Raw genomic sequence first — 25,083 nt, forward strand, 5'->3', positions numbered from 1 at the left:
ACAAGCTGGTTTTTAAATCAAATCTATTAATTGATGTGCACAAATTGTGCTGATCGTGAAATCTAAATTGGGCGAACTTTGGCTCAATATTCTAATGTATTTTACCGTGGTTTGAGTGGTTGTTCGGGTGATCTAAATAATTTTGACGTCAATATGAATAACTCATGAGGATTGCGAGGAAGCAATCAAGGGATTTTGTGGACAGAATTCGGGCCTGTTTTCATGCTCTTGCCCTAATTTGGTCATGTTTACATTTCGTATGCTTCATTGATTCTTTAATGATGGTGTAAACTACGGCAAGTATGACCATCAGTCCACAGACGATGGATCTAAATCAAGACCATCGACCACAAAACATGATTTTCTCAAAGGTAAGCACAGATGCAATGTAGGTACTATGTAGCATGGCTATAGAGACCCTTACACCAGGCGGAGGAAGCCACTGCTAGCCACAACAAACAAGCAGCAAACAAAATATCGCATGGTAGCACACCACATGTTCTTTTGTTCGTTGTATCTATATAAATTTAGGTTTGTTTGGGCTTGGAGGAATTAATAAATTCCTCCAAGGTTTAGGCAAGCAGTGGCTTCCTCCGCTTACATTTGCTTGGTACGTGCGCTTGGACGCTGTAAAAGGGTCGTTTTCATTCATACTGTTAAATGTTTTACTTTTTGATTACGGTAGTCATTGCAAGTTGCGTTGCATTGCGTGACTAATTATCATGCTAATTGAGGCTTATATAATGTTGAAGCAGCACAGTTCACATTCCTGTATTACTTAGTGTAGGCCTATATGCTGTTAATGTTAAATGTGAGGGTAGGGTTGATAACGCTGCGAGTATCGGTGTAAGTGTCAGTGTCAGTGCCAGCGTTGGTGACAGTGACCCCAGCCTGATCCAAAACCAAGGACATCGGGGGTTAATGTTTGCTTCTCCAACCTTTGTCCAGCACACAAACCCCTGAGACATTTCCCCACATTGGCTGAAGTACAGTGGAGTGGGGATTACCATTTAAAGCCACCATCTAGGTGTGTAATTACCAGTAGTCGCAATGCTGCCAGAACCAGTATCAAGAGTATAAGTATCAACCTCTCTTTCCTTACTGTACCTCTCATTATATGAATACAAATGGCAGTCAAAAAACTAAGTCTTAAATTGCACCTCACACTCAGAGAAGACAGTGCTTTTCTTTTCTTTTGGCACAATTTTTAAAACAACCTTTGAATAGCGTTGATTAAATTCCTGGAATCAAATACTAGTGAGGTCTGCAGTTGCTTCTGCACTAGAACTTCAGCCAATCAAGGGTATTGTCTCAGAGATCAAATTTGTGTGCAGTTCTAGAGAAATGAACATCAACCCTGCCCTGATATCCTCAGGTTGGTGCACATAATGTAAACATCAACCCCTGTACTAACTTGAAATCGTAGGAAACTGGCTGGTCAGTGCCGTTGGACAGTATTTCTGAACCGCATGGCCCCAACCATGCATGCTAGCGTAATCAGAAGATAGTGAATAGCTGATGCGAATATCATTTCTTTGCATTGACCCCTCATTTCAGATGGAGAAGATCATTCAAGATATGCAACTTCCAGACACAGGCATTCCTGTTCGATGTCAAAAGATATTCTTGACCACCATACCATGTGCTTTCACAGGTTTGTATTTTTTTTAAAATCACGATGTTCTGCTTTTTAAAAATGCTGTTGAGATAATTTGATAGGCAATGTATGTCAATCACTGTTTGCTTGAAAAGTTTTTAATATGGATTTTTAGGATTACCAGTAGGCAAAAGTTTCAAGTTTCAAGAATACTTGTGCCATTCATTATTATCCTCTCCACTTTTAATAAAACTTTTAAAAAAATTGAAAAAATTTCATTACACCTGTGACACATGACTCATAGAATATGAAAAAATCGTCCCAGTACCCTGCTAGCCTGAGGAGACATGGGTATAACTTGGTGCTTGCCGTACGTGTGGCTCAGAAAAATAGAAATGCAGTTTACACAATGCCTTTGGGCAGTTATCTAGCATACAAATTTGCTGCAACTTGGAATTTAAAGTATTTGAAAATTTGTCTCCACAACGGCAATGTTAAAATTAAAATCCAAGCGGTAGTAATGCAATTGAAAATTTTCAAACGACCTACAAATTTCAAATTTTTAACCAACGGTGTAAAAAGGAAGAGAATAAGATGACCGAATGTGAGGAATTCGTGGGCTCTCCATCATTGTTGAACGACTGTATTCCTTTTCCACTGACTTCATAACCCGCCTCTCCTCAGTGCGAGTATGGCAAATTATTGCTCCTCTAAATAGCTATCATTGTCAGCTTTTGATGAGAACCTCTTAGGTCAGGTGGGCTAATCACTTGTAAATTGACTGTACAAGGCGTAATCACTAAAATTACCATGCATGCATCGGGATGGAAATGTGCTCTGCGCATCGACTCTCGATAGCCCTAAGACAAGACAAAGACATTGATAGTGGTAACGTGATTGTTTTGATGAACAGTGTGTCAGCGGCAGATTTTGGATGGCACATTTTTCATTCCACAATAATTTTTGTTGGTAGTGCACTTGATAATTTGATACTGAAATGCTGCACATCCTTTTCATTGTGTTCTGTTTTCATTCTAGGTTATGATCTCATTGAATGGTTGATGGAAAGATTGGAGATCCAAGACTCTGCTGAGGCCATTCATTTGGGCAACCTGCTATGTCATTACGGCTACATCTTCCCAGTCACGGACAACAGAACCCTCTCCGTCAAAGATGACAATTCCCTTTACAGATTTCAGGTCAGTATCACATTTTGTATGAAATGCATCTGTATAAGTATAGTATGTCTCACCTTGTCCTAGAACTTCATTTGATAAAAAATTAGGGTAGGGTACAGTGATTACATTGACAGCTCTGCATTAGGCTACAGATCAAATCATCATAAAGGTTTTTTGATGTGGCTGTGCATGCAACATGTGTGAACTTGCATGACTGGGACAGAGAAGATGGATTTCACATTGTTTCGCTGATTAGTTGGGTTTTGATTATTCCCTGGGTGAGCATCAGCGTACATTAATCAGTAAGCTTTATCAATTATTTACAGGTCCTTGTGTTGTGTCCCATAATTATGCTGAATGCACGAAATGAATTCACTCGTATGTTGTCAATCAATGCTTTTAAAAACTCATCTTTGAGCATGTGACGTGAGGTATGTTTAGGTGGGATGTGCACTGCAATATCTGTTGATCTCTGAGGGCAAAAACTATATCCATGGAATGAATAGTTTTCGTTACAACAACGTTACAAAAGTCTCAGTGTCCTGAGCTCATGAGAAGATAAGATAAGGTTTGAGTAGGGATCATCTGTGAACGGTGGTTGTCATTGTTATAAAACAGTATACACGTCCCAAAGCCTCTGAATTTAATTGTTTAATTGCGTCCTGAAACTGGGTAACAGCGTGTTATGCACACGGGGCATCTCATCATCTTTGTCCTGGTTGGATATGAGTTCAATATTAACTGCCACCTGAAGCATTATTTTGTTCCACATGAAGTCTCTATCACTTAGTTTTGAATATGAAGTGTTTTTGATTCAACTCGAAATAGCTCTTGAGTTTAAAAGGATCAATTTGAGGTGATCACTATGCATTTGTAGGGTGATATGCATGTCTGCAACATTGAAAAAGAAGTAATGGCACTGGCAGTCAAGGTGGCTCAGGTGTGTCCAAATATCAGTCAGGGACCCGAAGTCTCAAAGTGGTAGTTGTAGGTTTGTTTAACCATTATCTGCTGTTTAATTTCGTCTCCGCAAAAAATCGACAAAACAATTTCTTTACACCTTTAGATTAGGGACAAATTTATTTCTCTGCAAACAAGCAATTTATGTGGCTGCGACCTACGTCGCAGTAACCTCGACAACATTTGATTGTGACTTAACCAATCGGTAGCCATATTCCAGTCACAATCGTAGTGTTGTCATGGTAACGTTGCTTGTCACAAAGACAGAAATCACTTATTTGCGGAGCTCTGTAGTCTGATGCTTATCAAAACTTTTCTCAAAATATGATTCAAAATCTTTTTGCTGCACATGTAGTATAAATGATGCTTTATTGAACTATGTTTTTGAAAGCTCACGCGTCTCATCATATTTCTATATGTATTCGTGTATTACAAATATAGTAAAAGCTGTCAATGGTAGCGCCATGTGTATAAAGGTCAGCTCTCTTCATTAAGCCAAAAATCTATAATCTATCAGTAGACATCGACCACAGCCATCAAGAATGTGTAAAGCATTCTTTATGCTCCAATACAGATTGGATATAGGGATGGCGTGCCACCACTGATGACGTCAACCCTCTTCATTTCCCATGATGTCAGTCATGCTGTCTGATTGTTTTTAAAGGGCAAATGGTAGAACGGTACTCTACAGTGTGTGTTTGTTTGACTGTGATAAGATTCGATATTCCCTCCACGTAAATCACGGCTAGAGGAATCTGATAATGTGTGGGATTGGCAGATTAGTTGGGCCTCAATACTAGGGGCAGGGCTGGCATGGTCTAGAGGTTAGTGTGTCAGACTCACAGTCTGCACCTCTCATTGTTGGTTCAATGCCTGTCACGGACACATCACATTGCTTGTGACCTTGGACAAGGCACTTTCGCAGTGTCTCAATTTTTTTCAATCAAAATATATGGCATATTAAGAGTAAGACTAACCAATTATTTATCTTGTGCGCTATTTGTTTGTTTCAGAGTCCATACTTCTGGCCCTCCAAAAATTGGAATCCTGACAATGTTGACTATGGTTAGTATAATGAATTTCTCTTCAAATCAATCATCATCTTTACTCTGTTTGCATGTTTGTAGGGTTAATGCGTTTTAGGCAGTGTCATATGTAACTTCTCTTGTCTCACATGACCAGGGGCAAATCCAGGATTATGAGAAAGAGGGCGGGGGGGGGTGCTAAGCCTAGGGCAGGGTCTTGGTCGGCCCCCTCTTGGATCAGCCCCTGATGACCATCCTCCCACAGCAGACCTTTGTATTGTTCTTAAAATACACATGGTCTTTGTGAGAGTGTGTTTTAGAAATGATCCATAGTCTGCTATGGGAGGATGAACAAGAGCACTGAGCCCTCTTGTTTCTCGAGGCAGTTCTCAATCTCTGACATGTCTGACTATATCCAGGACCACTATATGTAATCCAAATTTTGAAATCATTTTAAAATTGATCAGGCACAAGCTCAACTCTTGTCCCTGGGGTCACCTAACCTTTGCGTAATTATTCTAATCGATCAGATGCTAGACAGTGTGGAGCTAGGTGTCAGGACCAGCCAGCCTCAAGGCTGCATTTGGTATGCTTCAAACAATCATCATTATCTTCCAAGTCCACTGAATTATTGTATTTATGATGCTGCTTCATTGTAATTTGGGCATGCCCACAAAGCACACTTATTTTCGTCGAGGTATTCAGAATGAAAAATACCAAAAGTATATTTTGAAACACCAAGTAGCATGCTCGTCAAGAGTCAGTTGGATTGCCATCACCTGTGATCAGGTGCTAGCATTTCAGTAACAGTGAAATGAACTTTGAGTTGACTACGTAATATAATTGCGAAGGTGATCCTCGCTTCTCCTCATCACCATTACCATCATATTGTCCTGGGTGTCCCAGCTGCGAGCAGATATCTTACATCTCCCTGGTGACGATGGTTCTGACGTTTCGATGGCTTTTTGATTACACCGTGGGCTGTCACAGCACTGAGCGCTGAACTCGTTGGATGACTTGGTAATATGGCCGTGGTATAGGGATCTCAAATACCGTAGACTCCATGCTATTTGCCGAGACCATTCTGTCTTAATGTCATCGATGTTGTCTGTTCTGTACTCAACTGTCAATAGATTTTGGCTATTCAGTCGCTAACACACTGCTGAACGCTGAACATTAGATGCCTTAAGGGGGAGGGATCACTCATACTGTCAAACCCATTACATACATTCGCTCACCTTTCTTTTTTTGAAGTCGACCAGATTTGGCTGTTGAACTGAAGTTTTCGATAACTTTTTGGCTCTCACAGCACTGAATCTCGTACTCACCAGCGGAAATTACCAATGCAGTGGGATCTCACATACTGTCTAAACCCCACATGCTCACATTTTGATCTGTAAAAATCTGTAGGTAACACTTTTCATTGCAGCTATCTACCTTGCAAAGCGAACTATGAGAAATAAACAGAGACATGGACTTGATGAACATGAACAGGTCAGTATTTTCCATCAAAACAGTACACCTCTCTGTTTAGGACAGCTCTGTCAACCCAAAGCTGTCCTTAAGAAAGAGGTTCTACAGGTTCTACTGTACATGTACATGCAAAGAGAGAGTCAAAATAACATCAACACGACAACATAAAATTCTCGTCAAGAAATAGGCATGGATGGTGTTTTATTTTATGGATATGCAACTGTTTTTTTTTTCCATTGAAGGTTGCGTTTAACAAACTCCAGAAGATGCTCTGTGATAAATGGGAATTTATATATATGCAAGCTGAGGAACAAGTAAGGTAGGGTGCTTTGCTCAAGGTCATAAGCGAGCCAGCCACATTGAATAGCCTACATTAAAGATAGCCTGTGATAGGCTGACCTTTATCTTATGGCATCTAGAATAAGATATTCCATAGACCTCTTGAGCTGACCAGGACTAATTACGCTGCACTGAATTCCTTTGATGTCAGCCCATAATTGGTATCTTCAAGTCCAATTCCCTAGCCTGAGCCTCTTGTCTGAAGCCATTATCACACCCGACCCCAGTTGGTATCAGTGCTGATAATGGCATCTCTCACATTCACTAGGAGTGAGGCCAATGAAATTAGATTCATTGTGTCTCATCAGTGCAAGGCAAAAATGTATAGGTGCGATAGGGACACTGCCGCATGAAAGATATCAGTTCGACCCAAATCGAGCCAGAGCATCTTGACACATTCAACCTTTGTTATTAATCTTACTTAACGGTTACACTATTTGTCCCATTTTTCAGACTGGCAAAAGAGAGAAAAAAGGCAGACAAAGTAGTCGTCGATAGTCAGGAAAAGGCTTTCTGGAGGATTCATAGACCAGGTGTAAGTGCAGAATCTCAGCATCGCAACATATCTTTTTGGCTTTTTGCCCCTTTTTGTGGAGGCTTTGCTATGCCCTCAAAATCATTAGTGCCGATCCCTGATCATTTCCAAAAACGCGCTGTTCATAGGGTTTGGAAGACCCACTACAACAAAATATCCTCATCTCAAAACCTGTGATTCTACAAATTCGAATTCTCTTTTTTCAGCCCGGGCAGATCAAAACTCTGGAGGAGGGGATGAAGAAGAATCTCAGGAGTACGGAGAGCAAGAAGAAAAAGAGCTTAGAGTTTGTCAAGAAAGAGGTGGGTCTAAAGAACTAACCCATGTCATGAATATTCTGCTGCCCAGCTGAAGGTCATCTGCAATACAACCTCTGTTGTTGTCTCACATCTCCCAGTTAAAGTTTGCACTGCCATAGTTGGCTAACTCTTCAGGTAGTATCATATTTTGAATGACAAATAAAACAGACTTGCATTTTCTGGCATGGAATATCTACGGGTATATGCAATTGCCTAGAAAAACTTGTGTATTGTGTATTTCAGTATATCATGTATGACACTGACAGCATGTCAAACTCTTGATTGAGATGGTGCATTTTGTTGTTACAGTATGAATTCTTCAAACATTCAGTCACCATTCCAAGAATGAAGACTTCGAAAGTTGTTGAATGGTAAGTGATTGAACAGTCCAAAAACAATATATCAGATGCATCTGTGTGTGTTGTACTGGACAAGCAGTCTCCATTGCGTTGCAGTACTTCGGAGTTGTCATATAAGTGATTGATGATGCACGCATTAAAACTCTTACTGTGGCATCTGTCATTCTGTCAATAGTATTACAATTAGTTCCATTTTAAAGACATACGCCGTTTGTTAAAAAAGTGAAATTTGTCATTGAATTTGAAAATTTACAATTGCGAACATATGTACTGAATATGAATTTCAACATGCCATTGTGTTGACAGATACACAGATACTTCCACTGTACGTTTTTGTATCCTTAGACATGAATTTTCAACTGTTACAGCTTAATCAGCCGTACCGAGATGTATGCAGAGCATGACCTGATCATAGTAGGGGCTTTACCGTCCAATCCGTGGATAACAGATGATACAACATTATGGATACTGTAAGTTTGTAAAAGAGGGTTGATAAGGGATTACATGTATGCCACTTATGTGCTTCATTCAGCTTGATTGATGAAATCAGAGGGATAGTCATTAGAGAAAGAAGCAGCTGTGAATCCTGAAGGTTATTTGATTGGGTGGTCATTTCCTCTGTTCCGCGCTTATTGATCTAATTGTAAGTCCTGTTCTCTGTTCAATTTTATCTTTATTACATCAGGGTCGAAACACCAACAGAGAGGCGGGTGAAGAGATGGGCGTTTGGTCTCCATGAACTGCTGCGTGATCCGACCGGCCGAAACGAGTTTGAGATCTACCTGAAGAAGGAGTACAGTCAGGAAAACATTCGATTCTGGCAAGCTTGTGAAGAGCTGAAGCAAGGGAAGATGTTGCAGATTCCAGCACAGGCAAATGAAATTTATAGGTAGGTTTACATGACTGGTCAGGTCTGTCCCCTTTGTATTCAGGCTTACCATTGGGTTTACGTCTTCATATTTATTACACGTGAATCCTCTGGCATAGTAGGATATTGTATTCAAGCAACCTGGCACAGCAAGGCAGCCATTCAAGATTGGCATGAGTTCATCTTAGCTTATGTACAGATTCTTTCTTTCAGAGAATTTCTTGCCCCAGGAGCTCCATGTGAAATCAACATCGACTGCAAAACCATGGAATTAACTCAACACAACCTAAAGAACCCTACAAGGTTTGTATCAAAATTCCCATTGGTTACATTTACATGTTGTCGACTTCCGCTAGCTGTCTAGGAGGAATTTAAAGCAATATGTTGTGACTTTGAAATGGTTGTATTTATTACGGTGTGAATGTTTTGAATAAGGATGTACTGAGTAAAAGTAATATTGAGTCAAAGTGTTCTTAATTGAGACGTTTCTTTTTTCTGTAAGGTACACATTTGATGCTGCCCAGGAACACATCTTCACGTTGATGAAGAAGGACAGCTACCAACGGTTCCTGCGATCAGACCATTACAAGAACCTGCTGGCGACGGCACTGCAACCTTCCTCCAAGAAGAAGTAAGTTGAATTCCGCTGTATCATCAACATGGGTGTCAGATACAGCAATTGAATTAAGTGGCAGGAGTCGCATAAATTATTAAAAGCCATCATGAATGTGTAATACATTGTTTCTTCATACAGGGCCAGGGATAAGACGTTTTTTATTTTTGGATGATTTCAGTTTTTCCTCTCCTAAAAAGGGCTTAATTTGACGGCAGAAAATGACAGATTTCTGATGCACAGCAGCACACCTTTACTACTAAAAAAGAAGCCTCCTTTACACATGTTGGATGGTCGTTAGTAGTTCATGCTGCTCCTCCTCTATCTATGGGAAACCAAGTTGCATGAATGGTGTAGTATCAAAGGAGAAGTACCACAAGATAATGCCAGACCAGCACCATTGATGATCAACTCTTTCACTGCCAAATTGTATGCGTACACAGGGAACGTTTCCATCCTAGAATCATTGATGGGCCCACGGATGTACCTATGATGATTATCTTAAACCATGTTTTACACTCGGATCCCATTATAGATTCTAAGATTTAGATTTTTTTATCTGAAAACATTTGTCAGTTCAGTTGAATCGGAGTTGTCATTAGGTGACTGTAATTCACTCGCGAAGCTGAAAAGCGATTAGTAGTCGTACCAGATGATATGCAACCTCTGTTTTATCTCTAAACACACTTCCTCTTAAGTGAAGAAATGTGGCACCGCTGTGTTCTGATAAATTTTTTCTAGTCGGGACGTTTCCAGAAATAGCGCGGTCCACTTCATCCAGATGTTGCAGATAGCAGCTGTTTGACATGGTGCATTAAACTTTGTTACCATGGCTGCAAGGGACTATGATTGTACTTTAGGGGCAGTCGTGTAAGCTTACTGTTCAGTTGTGCTGTAAACTGCCAATATTTTGCACTGTTTTATTTGAGCAGATTACAAAATTTGCTTCTGTTTTCCAGTAAATTTCTTCTCAATTTTCATTTTCAAGAATCTAGGTTATTTGCAAAATCTGCAAAAATGAAATGCCAGCAAAAGTTCTGCGGTTGGCAGTACTGGCTCACAATGTGCGATTTCAAAATACATGCAAAACCAAACATACAGGTGATCACAATTTGTTTCGTGGAAAAAAAAGTATTTTTAATTTCCACCACTTTCATGTCTGCTGAGTCTGTTTGTCATGCTGATTCTTATATTGCTTGTCCATTCCCTTTAACAGGAGGTTACTCGCCCAAGTTCAACGAGGGTTAACTCGTTCACAGATGGAACTTGAAAATGTGTCCACAACTTTATCTGCGGTTTTTTCGATGACAACATAATCTTGAATTGACACAACATTGTCTGCAGTCTTTTCAATGTCTACTTAATCTTTCATGTTGAAATCAGTAACGTAAAAACGTCAGATGTTTCTTTTGTGACTTTATACATGTATCATGACACAAGGATACATGCACTGTGGATTTTATTGGTATGTAAATAAAATAAAAACAATACTAATAAATCAAATGGATTTATTCATCAAATGGGAAGTTTAATTGAGCGTTGTTCAGTCAAAAGGAAGTCTCTCTTACGCCCATTAGGTAAGATCTGTGTCGCTCACTCATTGTTGTTTCAAAACCTGTTGACTGAGTGACGTGTTGAGCATTCGAATAAATGTTCCAAGTTATCGCTTTGGTCCAACTTCCAGAGATGAGATATTTTCAATTTTTGGAGGATATTTATATATACCTCTATATCTATACCTCAGCCCTCCTTAGAACTTAGAATTTTCGTCACTTCCCATACATCGTCTCCAGCTTTTAGTTTCTTCGAGATGGATAAAATGTGGTCATAACTAGGGACATTTTCAAGACACTGTATTGACTATCAATATCTGTAGTATCACAGCAATAGCGATTATGTAAGTAAAATTGTTAGGTGAGAAAATGATATCTGCAGTGTTTGTGGTCTTGCGATGTTTCATGCAATGGTGCACGCTTTGTTTCCAATGTTTTTATTTCTAAGTGCAGACACAACAAAATGTCAATTGCTGGGTCTGTTTTGATGAAATTGTTAGAAGTGGTAAAATCACAAAACACTTCAAAATCTTCAGATGGAATTAGCTTTCAGTGATCTGGTACACGTACTTGCTAGTTATGATGCACTCGCCCCAGAATTCCCACTCCAGTCAATGAATTGTAAAATGTGTCATCTCACAAGTAATAATATTTACTAAACACAGCTAGTCCAAGTAAAAAGTTTGCGTGCTGATTTGTGCCCTTTTGTATGGGAAGGGCTTTATACAACAAATGGTTTTGTGACCTTGCTTATCCTCTGTGCCCACCATCCTACATTGTAATATGCATTGGTGCATTCAAAGTTTTATAATTCTATTTTTCTATGCAAAACGTGCAATGCTTCAAAATGCTACACAACGCTTCAAACTCATCATGCCCAGCTCTGTAAAATGCTTTCTCTTAAAGGTCTGTGCCACTCTTTCAATTTCAAAATTTTTGAACGAACAGCTTAGGCCTTTAAGTTGTCAGTCCAGAGGTGTCAAGCAAGTCACTGCTATTTTGACTTCCTGCACAATTTTATCTTCAATTGTGTTTTGTGGTAAATGTGGCATTCGGTTTCAATTCAAATTAGCATTCATCCGTCTTGAAATGAAGCATTCATTTCAAATTAATCAATAGAATTGTTTATTAAATGGCATTCAATTTAAATTGGTATTTTAAAGCAGTCGATTTAACCTGACAGTCAATTCAATTCCAAAAACAGTCAATTGAGTATTCAATTCGAACTAGTGATTAAGTTAAATTGGCATTCAAATCAAATCAGCATTCAATACAAATGCATCTTTTATCACATGGTTTACAATATTCAGTTAAAAATATTATAAACGTAGGATATTGCCTGTTCGGCGCCTTCTACAGGATTTTTTTTCATTTCAGAAATGAAAATAATAAGATAAGAGTAGAGAGATTGACAACCCAATTTCCTTTTTCCTTTGTTTTCATTGATTTTAGTTCCTCATTTGACACTATGAATGAAGAATATGTTGCGGTGAAATGCTACTTGAGCTAGTCCCTTTGGTGGGCTGTTCTGATTTTATTGCCTGGGAGATGTCATGCGGTCCGTTGAACACTTCTTTACTGTAATAATTTTAGGTTCTTCAACTTTGGCACTGGAAAGAAGAAGACACCCGTCCCCAGTCCCCAACCGAAGAGGCGGGGAAGTACAAGCAGCGAGAGGAATTCGGACGGAAGTAGCGTGAAGGGCAGTACGAGCGGTATCGTGGGACACCAGCATTCCTATAGTACAGGAAACCTACAAGAGCTCGACTTTGAACAGAAACCAACTGGAAATGTATTCAGGTATGCCATTTGAGAAGAAATCTCATCTTTTGAGAGTGAGACCACTTTTTCTTTCTTTTTTGGGTGTTTTATCTTTATGCAGCAATGCCTTGCAGCCATCTCATCAAGGGCATGACACACTTTATAATGACTGAAACCTCTTAATCTTGTGGAAAGGCTAGGAGCAGGAGTCACAATATCTGATCCTATAAGTAAACGCTGTGGCAAGATTTCACCAAGTAGCTGACAAGGTACCCCTGAGCCTACTTGTAGCCATTTTGCAGTAATCGCTCATTTGCTGGTTGCTGAAGTAAAGGTAGGTTTTGAAAAGAAATCATTTAGCTTTTGTTTCATTCACTATTTCTGCGTATGAAGTGAATTCTCACTAATTTTGCTGCATTTTCTGTTACAAGTTTTATTGTAGGTCCTTTCTGGTATCAAAGCTACTATAAGGTGCCGTGACAAACATCGCTCATTTGCAGAGAGCGCTTTATGGAGTTCTCATCTGATGATATCTCACCAAAAACATGAAATAAGACTTTAGGATACATGTATCATATTCACAACCAGAAAGGACTTAATGTTCTACCTATTTTGTTCCCATTTTGCCACCTTTGATTTGATGATTGCACCGTTTTCCCCCATAGGGAAGAGCCTGCACCTCCTGAGCCTGCTGAGCCCCTCGCTCAGTCTCAGGAGCAGAATGGTGACTCTGATAGGTAAGGTCCAGGGTGGTGCACCCAGGTGATGCATTCAGTTAAGCCACTCTGTCATTGTACTATTGTAACCAGTGTCCACAGCATGCCCATGAGTCAGTTTTGATGGTGAAAATCAGGTACTTTGTGCGAACTTGTCAAACTTTGATTGTTCGATTCCTATGTGGGTATCAAGCAGGAACAAGGTGTCCTCCATGTGTCATATTTCACCTAAATTTCACTTTAATTTGTATTCGGTTTTGAATCAGACCACACGTAATTGAGACAGGCAAATGGAGTGATTACTGATAGACCTTCGAACTTGCCCTGATTGAGGGTGATGTCATTAAATGGTCAAATGACACCATCAAAGCTGATTGTTGTTGTTGCTGTGTAATCTTGTGTTTCAGATCTGATTATCATCCTGTCAAGCTGTCAAGTTGATCCCCTTCCTTAAACTTTTGTGGCATATCTCGTGCTACAACAATGCCACCAAAAGGGACTTAAGTACGAATAAGCGTCTAGCAGGCAGATCACACTGGATAAGCTTTCTTTCCAAGATGCCTTTTTGCACAGCAAGTCACTATCTAGCTTTGTGTAGGCTCTGACACTATCTGGTTGTTTATGTGCTATCATTGCCTTGATCAGCCTAATTTGACCAAGAAATGTTTGAAATGTGCTGAGGTTCACTTCAAGTTGCTGTGTCTGAAAGTTCTTGGTAAACTATGTGGGTATTGACTATTGAACTTAAACATTGTATAAAGGCTCCTACTGTGGTTGCTGCAGATTGTTTCTTATGCATTGCCAGCTGAATTGAAACAAGTCGCATTCTGCTGCCCTCTTTTCAATGTGCTTTGCTCTCCCCATGCACGATGGATCTTCATTCTCCCTAATCTGTTTCAACACACAAAGTGATGTGCTTCGCTTGGTAATTTGGACATTCCAACGAAAATGTTGTGTTGTCAAGCTGTTGTCCAATATCTATGAGGCTTGCATGTGGAAATTGCGGACCAGTGAAAAGTCATCTCTGTAGTCACATCTGTAATAAGATTCTTCCTTTTCTCTCTGAATCCCTGCTTTAGGTTAGAAATTTAAAACAGTCAATTTTCTTGCCAGTTCTGTTTTAAAAAGTATAATCTGTGTGAAAGTAGATGAAATAGTAATCTTTTTTCTCCTTTTTCTCTCTTCATTTACTCTCCTGGTGATGTCAAATAACAGGAGATGTCTTTTCTCTGCTTGAGTCAAGTGAAAACATCTTCAATTCCTCTCTGCATTCCCTTTAGCTGCCGCTATTTGATGATTTGAAATGTAAAACGATTGATGATTAAGTGTTAGGTGCCGTCAAATTCTGATTTAGATAGTTAACAGCCCAGGTGAAATATCAATGAAATATTGTTGGAAAAAAAGGCTGCTGTACTCCAATCGATTTCTCTTGATTTTCATAGGAGCGGGTGATGTACCTTTTATCATCAGGCTCGACATAGATTTATCGTTTTTTGCAGAATTGCCTCGCCGAGTACTTTACGCAAGAAACTAGACAGCCTGGTCAAGAGATCATCTGGAGAAAGTCCACAGAAGACGAGTCTTGAAGTTCCAGCACATTATCCTGTCCGTGCCCAAGAAGAAGACGATGATGAATCAGAGACAAATGATAATGTTGCTATTAATGTGCCATGTATAAATGAGGTAGCGCCATGGGACGACGAGAGTCTGACCGTTTAGGATATTGTTATAACTATAGGGCAGCAGCTGAGGCGGAAAGGTTAACTCTTCATAAAGACTGATCTATTCGGGCTCAAATGTCATGAGATGTTTCATTTGTGATATGAGTACTGTTGAGGAGTCGGGCCAGATATGCTGAGTGTCTTCTGACATTTTAGGCTGACACTGACATTGACATTTCAGATATGTCTTGCCGATTTCTTTACAAGAATTGGTATGTCAAAGAAGGGCCTACATCATTATTTTCAGCATAAAGGTATGGTGTTTCAACTTTTTCACATGGGCAAACTTCAAATCCTGGCTTCTCTCGCCAGCTTTACTTGTGAAATGATGATTTCTTTTGATTAAAGTAATGACCCGAACTGTTTGAATGGAACCGCACTTGGTTACTTTTTCCATGGGTTCCCTGACATGTCTGAGTAAACCATTCTGGTTGAAAATCTGTCGGTACTGTTTGATTGAGCATTTCACCTTTCCATGCAGTGTAAATAGTTGTGAGGCACCACTGCCAAAAGAGTAAGTGAGTGACCTTGCATCGCTCAAAACTCTTGTTAGCTTTGTGAATACTTGTGGTTTAGTTTTATGTGATAGGTGCCATCTATTGTCAGTAAATTGATAAGATGGCCGTGTGAACATGATGTTACATCGAACTGTGACAATTTGCTCTCCGAGTAAATGGCAACAGGAGAGTTTGTAACTTGATATAAACTCTGACGCCAACAACCACGGGCAGGACCACATGATCAAGGGCAGATCCCGAAGAGTAAGTTTTTACAAATATGCCGGGTTTTGCAGGCCCTGATACTGATAGCTTGTGAGAGTAAGTGGCAGGAGGAATGTTGCCCCATTCCTTTTTTTTGAAGTCAATGGAGGTGTCAGTCCCTCTTGATTTGGCTGCCTATGAGCGGAGCTCCTGATGGCCTTCAGCCGCAATATCCAGTAAATCTCCCAAGATTGATGTGATTTAAAGCATGGGAATATAACTGGGTTGTCTCGATAACTAAAACTATTGATTTTTCAATAATAGGGTCAATGCGATGCATTTTTGAACCAGGGTATTGCTTTTTTCTGATTTACATAATTGCATAATATGGTACAAAAGAATAATATTCCACGCAATGTGAGGAAAAAAAGCTAGTCAAACTTCTTCCTTCTCCACGTTGCTTCAATCATGGCCATGGGCAGTCTGCAAACAGAGCCAGTTTCTTGATAAAAAGTAGGCCTCCTATACTTTGGTTGAAACTGACAAGCTCTGAAATGAAGACAGAAAGCCTATGACTGAACAGAAGTAAACTTATTGTTTGCTGATGTGTGTGCATATGTCTAGTTCCATTGTTCACATGTTTAAATTATTAACTCTAAACTGCCTTATGCATATCTAATCTGATCCATTGCAGAGTCCAAAGCTGCCATAAGTTTAGAAAGCTGCCAATATGTTTTTAAACATATTTATTTGTTTGTTTTGTTGTAGAAAACGTAATGGGCAGTTTTGCCGATAATTTTTTCTACATTTTGAAATTTGTTGACCTTGACTTGAGCACCCGGGTTACCTAGGCAACCTGAATAGTGTGATGAAATGGTAGTTTCTACTATAAACTGCCATATTTCAATGCCAATGTTGGATAAGGCACATATCACTCTCTACCATGAAACTCTTCAGATGACCCTGGTGCTCAACGTCCAGGCAATGCATAACAAGTGCCATATCAAAAACATTTAATGAAGAATCTTTCTCAAAATCTATTGGTCACAAAAAATATTACATATCAAAGAGACCACTGCAGTCCTTATTTTACACATTGGTATGTCATCGAATATCATCATCTTTGTCTGAGAAAGGTGGTTGGATAGGTTATGAAGTTCTTCAGTGCCATCATCTTTGTCTGAGAAAGGTGGTTGGATTGGATATGAAGTTCTTCAGTGCCATCATCTTTGTCTGAGAAAGGTTGTTGGATTGGATATGAAGTTCTTCAGTGCCATCGTCTTTGTCTGAGAAAGGTTGTTGGATTGGATATGAAGTTCTTCAGTGCCATCATCTTTGTCTGAGAAAGGTTGTTGGATTGGATATGAAGTTCTTCAGTGCCATCATCTTTGTCTGAGAAAGGTGGTTGTATTGGATATGAAGTTCTTCAGTGCCATCATCTTTGTCTGAGAAAGGTTGTTGGATTGGATATGAAGTTCTTCAGTGCCATCGTCTTTGTCTGAGAAAGGTTGTTGGATTGGATATGAAGTTCTTCAGTGCCATCGTCTTTGTCTGAGAAAGGTTGTTGGATTGGATATGAAGATTCATCTAATGCCATTCTTATTCTCTAGGTTGGTGGATATGTTATAAATATTTTAGGACAGATATAGAAAATGGATGTTGTGTATAAAGACAGGTACATACAGTCCAAATCACAAATGACATCTGTCCTGCTTCGTGTCAGTCTCAGTGTCGTGTCAGTGACAAGTTACGCGTGGAGTTGGGTGCCAATGAAGCACCAGTGACACGCTTATCTCTATCTTTCGCGTAAATCACACGCGATCTACGCACTGGGTAGCATGTCAATGACCCGCCTCTGACGTGATTTACAGGATGACTATTGTGATTTGGACTGTAATTGTCTTATGAAAGGAACTATATACTAGTCTAATGATGTATAGAACTACAATATAAACAACTGTTTGAACGCACACTTTAGGGTTAGCATGAATGCTGTACATATTGATGAGCAAAATGTATATTATATGTTCTTTGTTGTGAAGCAGTTTTGTTCGATATCTGGAGTGCATAATGTATGTGCCACACTGAATAGTCCAATTGAAATGTACAAAGTGGTTAAAGGATATATTACTATATGTAAGAAAAGAGCAAAATTATCCGGGTAAAGTTAGATTTTTAAGGTGTAAATTTTGTCTGTAAATAGTCTATATGTCATATTGTATACTCAAATTATAATGGAGAATCAAATGTTGACCTTCATTTCTACTAGTACTGACTTAGAGGAATGGCTATTGCTCCATTGACACCTTGGGTGTCCAAAGTTTTAGAGTATTTTCAAGTAAAAGTTTTCCTTGACATGTCTTAAAAACGAGCCCGAAAGTGACACCCATGAATGATATGTACAGTGTACATGTAAAAAGATTTCTTAACTGTAAAACCTTAAATTAATGCACTCATTGTGGCTTTGTGAACTGGGGAGGTATTTTAGTAGCGAATTCGGTGGAATCAAATTTGGATATGATTCCCTCTTTCTTGGTCAGTACCTCCAGTGGTGGACCTCTGTTTGTGAAAAAACAAAATTGCTGACTTACGGGGTTGGCCTATGATGTTTCTGACTTAATGTCAGCCTTGATGTCGAAATCAACATTGACCGACCTGTAACTTGACAAAGTTTGACCACTGCACTACATGGTGCACTGATCTGGAAAGAGGTGCATTTGTATAAATGTCACAATTGTAAATAGTGTATATAATGCTACTGCCTGTACAAAGTCTTCTAGTTTGCTTGACTTTGCGAATATGTATCAAGTGTATTTGCTTCCTAATTACATGTAATATATTGTTCCAGCATGACCTATGCAAATGTAACAGGCAAGGCTATGGATGGCTTCATGTAGTGGTTAGTGCAATATTTTATCATTTCATGTCACCACCAGTAGGTTGGTAGATCGATGTATATTATGGTCCGATAGTTCGCTCAGCAGTGTTGACAAATGTTTCATATCGCTCTCATTTCATTAGTTGTATACAATTTTTATGATACCTATTTCTATTGCATCTTTGTTGCATAGCTTTAATCAAGAATTGATAAAGATGATATAAAATCTTTATAAATTTTTGCTTTAATCCATTCAAAACTTCATTCGGACCGTTTTGAGAAAAGTGCGGACATACGCAAGACAAATATGTAGGAGTTCCATGCTAAATAAATTGGAAGGCATGGCTGACACTGCATGCCATCTTCACTCCACGTGCCGTCGAAAAGTGGGTCACAGTGCTCAGGTGCATACAATTTATTATAGTATTTTTGGGAGCGGAAGTGGTATGAGAGAAGTTTTCAATGCAGGTTTAAAACTATGTGACTTTATGTCAAGATTCATTTGAGGTAGACCTCGAAAAAATTGCCAGGCATATTTTGAAATGAGAGCAATATCGGAGCTTTCTCAACTCTAACCACACATTAGGATACTTTGCAACACATTGCCACTTGTATCTAGCATTTAAAATCATTGTTAGTTGGAATTAAACGGGTCTGCATTGGAAGAGATTGTGAAACTGAGGACCCTTAGAAATGTTGAATATACATGTAAGGGTTGGTTTGATCATTCCACAAAAATAATTTATTTATCATCACTGCCCTCGAAGATTTTTTCTAAACTGCCATTCTTGTTACTGTATTGATACAGTGTGACCCAAAATGATTGCAACCATAGTACGGTTAATAAAATGGATAGCGATAATGCTATGACATTCATCTCTCAGACTCTGCTAGTGTAAGAGATAACAAAACTGCCGTGAAAGTTTCACTTCTTGTGTTCAAAGTCTAGTTTTTATGACCATTTCAAAATGACTTCAGTAGATAACGTTCAGATAGACTGTGTGTTTTCCTTCTTCGAACCAAAAAGGTCAAATGATTTAAGATGGCAAACAATGCTGTGCATTTTGCTGTGCAATGACCATGTATGATATATTTCTTGCATATCTCTGTTCAATTCATGTGATTCAGGTTGTCTGAAAGTGGAAGGTAATCAATGTCGTGATATCTCTCATGCCTGAATCTCTCATGAATTTGTAGATTTCTTACCTATTTCTTAGTCTGTTTTTCATTTCAGTTTGTCTGAGAGTCCAAGTAGGTGATAGTTCTGCTTTGTGCCTGAACCACAATGATGCTTTGAGGTATTAAAATATCTCTTGTCCAGTAATAGTTTTACTCTTTACATTTATTTATCAAATACATGTACCATTTTACTGCATTTATGTTTGTTCTCTGTTAACTCATTTTAGTTCATTTTGAGAAGATTATATTTGTTTATTGTTTTGTAGTTATTTCATCTTTTTATTATCTTTACTGTCGCTAGTAGAATTTGACACAATATGGAGTCTTCTTTGGCGATAAAAGGGGCACTTCACCTTTTATAATTGTGTTATATTCTATCAAACTTGGCCATTTACGGAATGTGCCAACTCTTACTCGATATCTGTGTCTCTGCATACTTCTAAAATGTGAAATCATGGAAGTTTCGTAGAATTGAACTTGTGGTGATGATAATTTACACTTTCTGTTGTATATTTAAAGCACCATATTCACTGGAACTCGGCAACAAGAATCACCCTACTGGTCTGCATTCATATCACAAGACACCCCTTCTCTGATTACAGTAGCTAGTTGATGTCCTTGTGAAAGTCAACAATCTTTCTGGAAAATTTGCCGTGGTATCTCTTTTTATCACTGCCATTGAATTGAGTCTCACGATCTTAAAACACAGCATTAAAAACCAAGTACATTTGTCAACTTCGTTTACATGGTTGCTTGATGGTATGCAGTTCACAACCATCTGAATAGGTGGCACTGGGGTAACTTTATGTATGGTATATTAAACTGATGCAGTGTTTCAGTTTAGAAGTTGGACTTTGGGACAGTTGCTGCCCCAGGAGAAGGAGGGTGCACACTGGCATTTCTAACGGACACTAACAAAGGAATTGAGGAATGGACTTGGCCTTTTAAAGTCACTGTGTGTATTTTTGGCACATGGCATTCATGATCATTCTGGCGCCACGGGCTAGGTCTATAAAGCACATATCACGTTTCACCTGCATTTGAAAAAAGTATGTCGAAGTCTTGGGAGTCGGGATGGACAGGTTTGTTTTTTTCTGCTTAAAACTTCCATGAATCATATCAGTGCCGCCAGTAAGAATGTAAAAAAAATCGGTATTTAGTCTAGACCACTGACTTCTATGTTTCGATGCATTTTGCATTGTAGTAAAGGACCATGCTGTTAAATAATAAATCAGAATTTAGAAGAAATTTGTGTCATTTTATAATCTTTTAAAGTAATATATGGCTACAGTAATGCAATGAGGTCATTTTATGGGAAGCTCATATGAACATGAATGGGTCCGAACCCATTACTTTCGGATTGTGGTCCTCCTGAGAGTGACCGTGATACGGACTAATCACCACTGTTCACGTAAGGTGAAGGTAATCAATGATGTTCTTCCGAAAACATAGAATAGACTAGCCCTTGACATTGGCATTTACTTCGTTTTGAAAGAGGTCTAATTACTTAAGGTTTTCAAGTTCTTGCCAAAATGATGGTACCTCATGTGCAACCCTTAAACGCAGCAATAGAGAGGGGATCGCCGTGGACTCTCATTTGTCAGCCGAAATTCCTCCGATAGAATATCATATGTAGTCATCAGCTTCATGCCCTTTTATATTCTACCGGGTAGTAGTTAATGCAATGTTATATTCTCTCCATCGGTGAGAGGAACAACTGAATTATCTGCACCTGTTTCCGAGTACATAAATGGTTGAAACCATTGAACAATTATTGACTCAAGGCACCACACACTTGCTTCAACATACATGTCGCTTTGACGCCGAGTAACCTTGGGATAACTTAAATCGAATTCCAACTCCAATGTTATCATCTCGAATCATATTTGAAAGTAGTCAACTTTGGATGACATTAAGAACGCCCTAGGGAGGTCTTCGCTAGGAATAAAATTGGTGAGTTGCGCTTTTATTGATTGGTTTTGGGAAACATTTCCACCATCGCCTATAATCTAAACTATGACATTCCTAAATGTTTTACATTGCGCGGAACAGGTGTTTTTAAGAGCACCATGTTCATATTGTGAACCATGCTTTATGCCTTAAGTGGTTCGCAACCACGAACCGGGTTTCCTTGTTCACAGGTTTGGAAAGGATGAAATACAGTAGGATTTATCACATTTATCATAATGCAAATAACCATATTCAAAGAAAATTCAGTAAAAAACGCAAAATGAAATATCTAAAATGGAATACCTGAGAGGAATATCTAATGCGCTCAAAAAAACAATCGTGAACTTTAAAATCTACATTAGTAAAAAAGAAACTTGCAAATCACAAGTTGGCGGTTAAAGATATGTCTTTTTAAAATTTTGCTCCCCGATTAAGTTAGAAACCAGTCCATTTAGTGGAAGCGATCTTTCCCCAGAATATCTGTTGGATGTTATTGACACCTTTTGTTTCTGATACTGAGCAGAATCTGGGCGACGCCACTCGTCTAGTTTCAACCCAATGCCGATAGAATAGTGACAAATAAGTGCCATTATCTCTTGCACTAGATTACCAACAATCCGTCTTGTCACCCGGGAGGCCGAGGTGGAAAATTGGACATGCTCGGTGCCATCGAGTGTAACACTGTGCAGAGATAACATGACAGTTTTAGTTTGGATGCGTTTATAACTGGAACGTAGCGTCCGTACGGAATTGCATTTTAGACTGGGTTGGCTGATAGAAACGATGATGTTGGTCAACTGGCGTGTTTCAAGAAGGGCGTGATCAGGTGGATCGACCAGCCCATCCCTTAACAAGGTAAACGTGAGCTCATCTCGTCAGCCTCAGCGGACTAGTGATCAAGGGGGTCATGGTACAGACATTGGTTCGATATCCGAAACTGACACACTCCTTGAGATGTGATCGCCGAACATCCTCGTTGGCCTACTCGTCGCGTTTGCTGTTGCCTAGAGGTGGGTTAATCTAAAGAGGGAAAGAGACTTGCGTAGGATTTGATGGACTCCTCCGAGAGGATCACTGATCTGCAGATGGGGTTGAGCACCTCGGCGAGTAGTCCGACTCTCAGTCGTAGTGTCGCCAGGTTCGAACTCCGCTCTTTGTCCTCCAAAGGTCGAGCTCAGGTGTGTGCTGAAATGACGGCTGCCACTGATAATCCAGAGTGCCTCTGTGGAGACCTATAATGACAGTTGTTGTGAAATGCTTTGTTCCAGACCCGTGTCAGTGGAAATCGCTATAAAAACGCCATCATTTTTCATCACTGAGCGATTTGCGCCATCCTGCTATAGTCGGAATATTTGGCTACATCGATTTGTCGACACGGCGGCCGTTTGCAAAGAAACGGATTTCCTTTTTACCACCCGACCAACCGATGTCTCCGTCAGATGGACCTTTTGGAGAAAAACAGGTTTCCCTTTTTTTCCAGACCAACTGCTTGTCTACATCAGATGGACCCGACTCAATAGAAATAGAAAATTGCAAATCTGCCGCCTCTGATCCCACAGATTGTTTTCCTGACAGCGACATAATTCTGCATCGAAAACAAGTGACAACTCGGTGGCATTTACATTGATACCTTCAGCTTCCGGGCTTCTTTTATTTTTAATGCTTTTTGTAGCGAATGCTGCGGATGCCTGTCCAACTGACAGATGGTTTGTCAATAAAACTGTTGGCAAATTGCAAGCTCACATGGCACAGTAAATGCCACAGATGCTAGTGGTTTCGCTGTAAAATCCAGGGAATGCGAAATTAGATGCGGTCGTGGGCAGATGTCAGAAACATAACGCGGAACAGATTGTTGAACGGCGTTTAATGTGTGGCATGATTTTTTCCCTTTCGACTACGTTATCTCCAGCTATCGGCTACAGCATACACTCTAAGAAATAAAGGTGTTTGAGCTTTTTTAAGACCAAGGGTTACGGCCAAAACAATACATCCTCAAGCGGTTTTTCTGTGAAATCAAAAGCCTATGGAAGTTTTTCATAATCTCCAAAACCTTTAACAGTTTTAATGGTTTCATTTTATTGATAAACCGCTAAGGGGTGCATTTGTGTCAGCCGAAAAAGCATGTTAAGGTTCTTCTATAAGCTCACTGACCCTTTATTCACGAGTTGAGAAGCAAAATCCTTTGACAGTTTGCCGACCAGAAAAAAATGGGGATTATGTAAAATGAAAAAAAGAATCCTGCTGCGAAAGCTTTAGAGACATGTCACCTGTACCGTCTAGGATGTCAAGTAAAAGACAACGAATATCGGTGAAGTGCATTACACGTAGGTAAAATGTCAGAACAGGGAAATTACATTTCGTAATATTTTTTGTAATTTTGCGACTTATATAACCAGTGATCAAGCGTTTAACATTTACGATGGAGGTATACATGCCCATACCACTCGGCCATCTATTGTCACGAAAAATGCTTGTAATTTAGCTGGTTCTCCAACCTCACGAATGTCCAAATGGCGGTGTCCTCTCATTAATAAAATACATGGTGTATACCATAACTGTCAAAAAATATGCCTGTGAGGTGTTTGTACCATTACTGGTCTCAGGTGTTGATAAAACTACGGTAGCCAAATGATAATACATCATTTATTGATCTGAGGAGTTCGATATTCGAAATCGATCCATTTTAACATTGACGTTGTGGCATATGTAGTTTCATAACAAGCCGATTTGTGAGTTTCGCGCATTATGAATGATGAATGCTGTTATGATTTGAGTTTTCCAAAGTCAGTTACTATATATACACAGCATACATGTAATCGGGTGGCCATAAAAAAGAGCTAAATTTGTAAGTAATCTTGCTCCTGTTAGCATGGAACGATTCTCTCGGGTGATTGTCCTCCTAAAGTTACAGCATATGAACATGCTAAAACTTCTAAAAAGAATGCTGTACGAATACGGGAAAGCTACACAACTCAGGAGGAACTCCCCAAACGCAAAATCAAACAACTTAATCTCTCTGCATGGAATAAAATACATTATGACAAAATCTTCCCGAGACTTATTACTCCCTTGGTAGTACCAAATCTTGCAGTGCCATTTCAACTGTCAGTAGCGCCTGAGACAAACAGCCCATTTAATTTTGGCATGCGGCAGGAGATTTGTCATTACCAAATGACGCCTTATTTTTGCAACTCTAAAGTAGAATATCAGAGGTAGTATCACAGTGTCGTCTCGGTCTGCGTAGGAATTTATAGAATTTTTCATGTCATTACAGTAATCATATTTCACCAACGGTTGTCTTCATTTAGATTTAATGAGCCAGGTATCAGATGGGGATCATCCGCTGATCGATCAATGCAGTGGTTGCTGTCGTATCAC

General features: G+C 39.4%; 1 protein-coding gene across 4 annotated transcripts; it reads left to right on the forward strand.

Annotated features, from left to right (window-relative positions):
* Positions 1-167: 167 nt before the first annotated feature.
* LOC135492240 (regulator of G-protein signaling 7-like) lies at positions 168-21,003 on the forward strand. Of its 4 annotated transcripts, none has more exons than XR_010448046.1 (17): positions 168-371; positions 1,558-1,654; positions 2,636-2,796; positions 4,749-4,800; positions 6,190-6,254; positions 6,476-6,552; positions 7,026-7,107; positions 7,314-7,409; positions 7,716-7,777; positions 8,134-8,235; positions 8,451-8,654; positions 8,847-8,936; positions 9,136-9,264; positions 12,393-12,599; positions 13,226-13,297; positions 14,776-16,834; positions 17,259-21,003. XR_010448046.1 is itself a non-coding variant. In XM_064778572.1 (16 exons), the coding sequence occupies exons 1-16, from the start codon at positions 303-305 to the stop codon at positions 14,993-14,995; spliced, it is 1,785 nt and encodes a 594-aa protein (XP_064634642.1). In that variant the 5' UTR covers positions 168-302; the 3' UTR covers positions 14,996-21,003. The 4 variants fall into 4 exon arrangements, 2 of the variants coding, with proteins under 2 accessions (XP_064634642.1, XP_064634659.1); XR_010448047.1 differs by lacking the exon at positions 17,259-21,003 and adding an exon at positions 16,941-16,952; XM_064778572.1 differs by having other exon boundaries at positions 14,776-21,003.
* Positions 21,004-25,083: the final 4,080 nt, after the last annotated feature.

The sequence above is a fragment of the Lineus longissimus genome, chromosome 1 (genome assembly GCF_910592395.1).
Source record: "Lineus longissimus chromosome 1, tnLinLong1.2, whole genome shotgun sequence".
NCBI classification, from domain to species: Eukaryota; Metazoa; Nemertea; class Pilidiophora; order Heteronemertea; family Lineidae; genus Lineus; species Lineus longissimus.

Bases quoted from the DNA above. Each gene is read 5' to 3' on its own strand.
- LOC135492240 (XM_064778572.1), top strand. From the start codon at position 303: ATGACCATCAGTCCACAGACGATGGATCTAAATCAAGACCATCGACCA. The intron at 2,797-4,748 runs GTCAGTATCACA...TGTTTGTTTCAG, and splicing joins ATTCCCTTTACAGATTTCAG to AGTCCATACTTCTGGCCCTC. The intron at 7,778-8,133 runs GTAAGTGATTGA...CAACTGTTACAG, and splicing joins ACTTCGAAAGTTGTTGAATG to CTTAATCAGCCGTACCGAGA.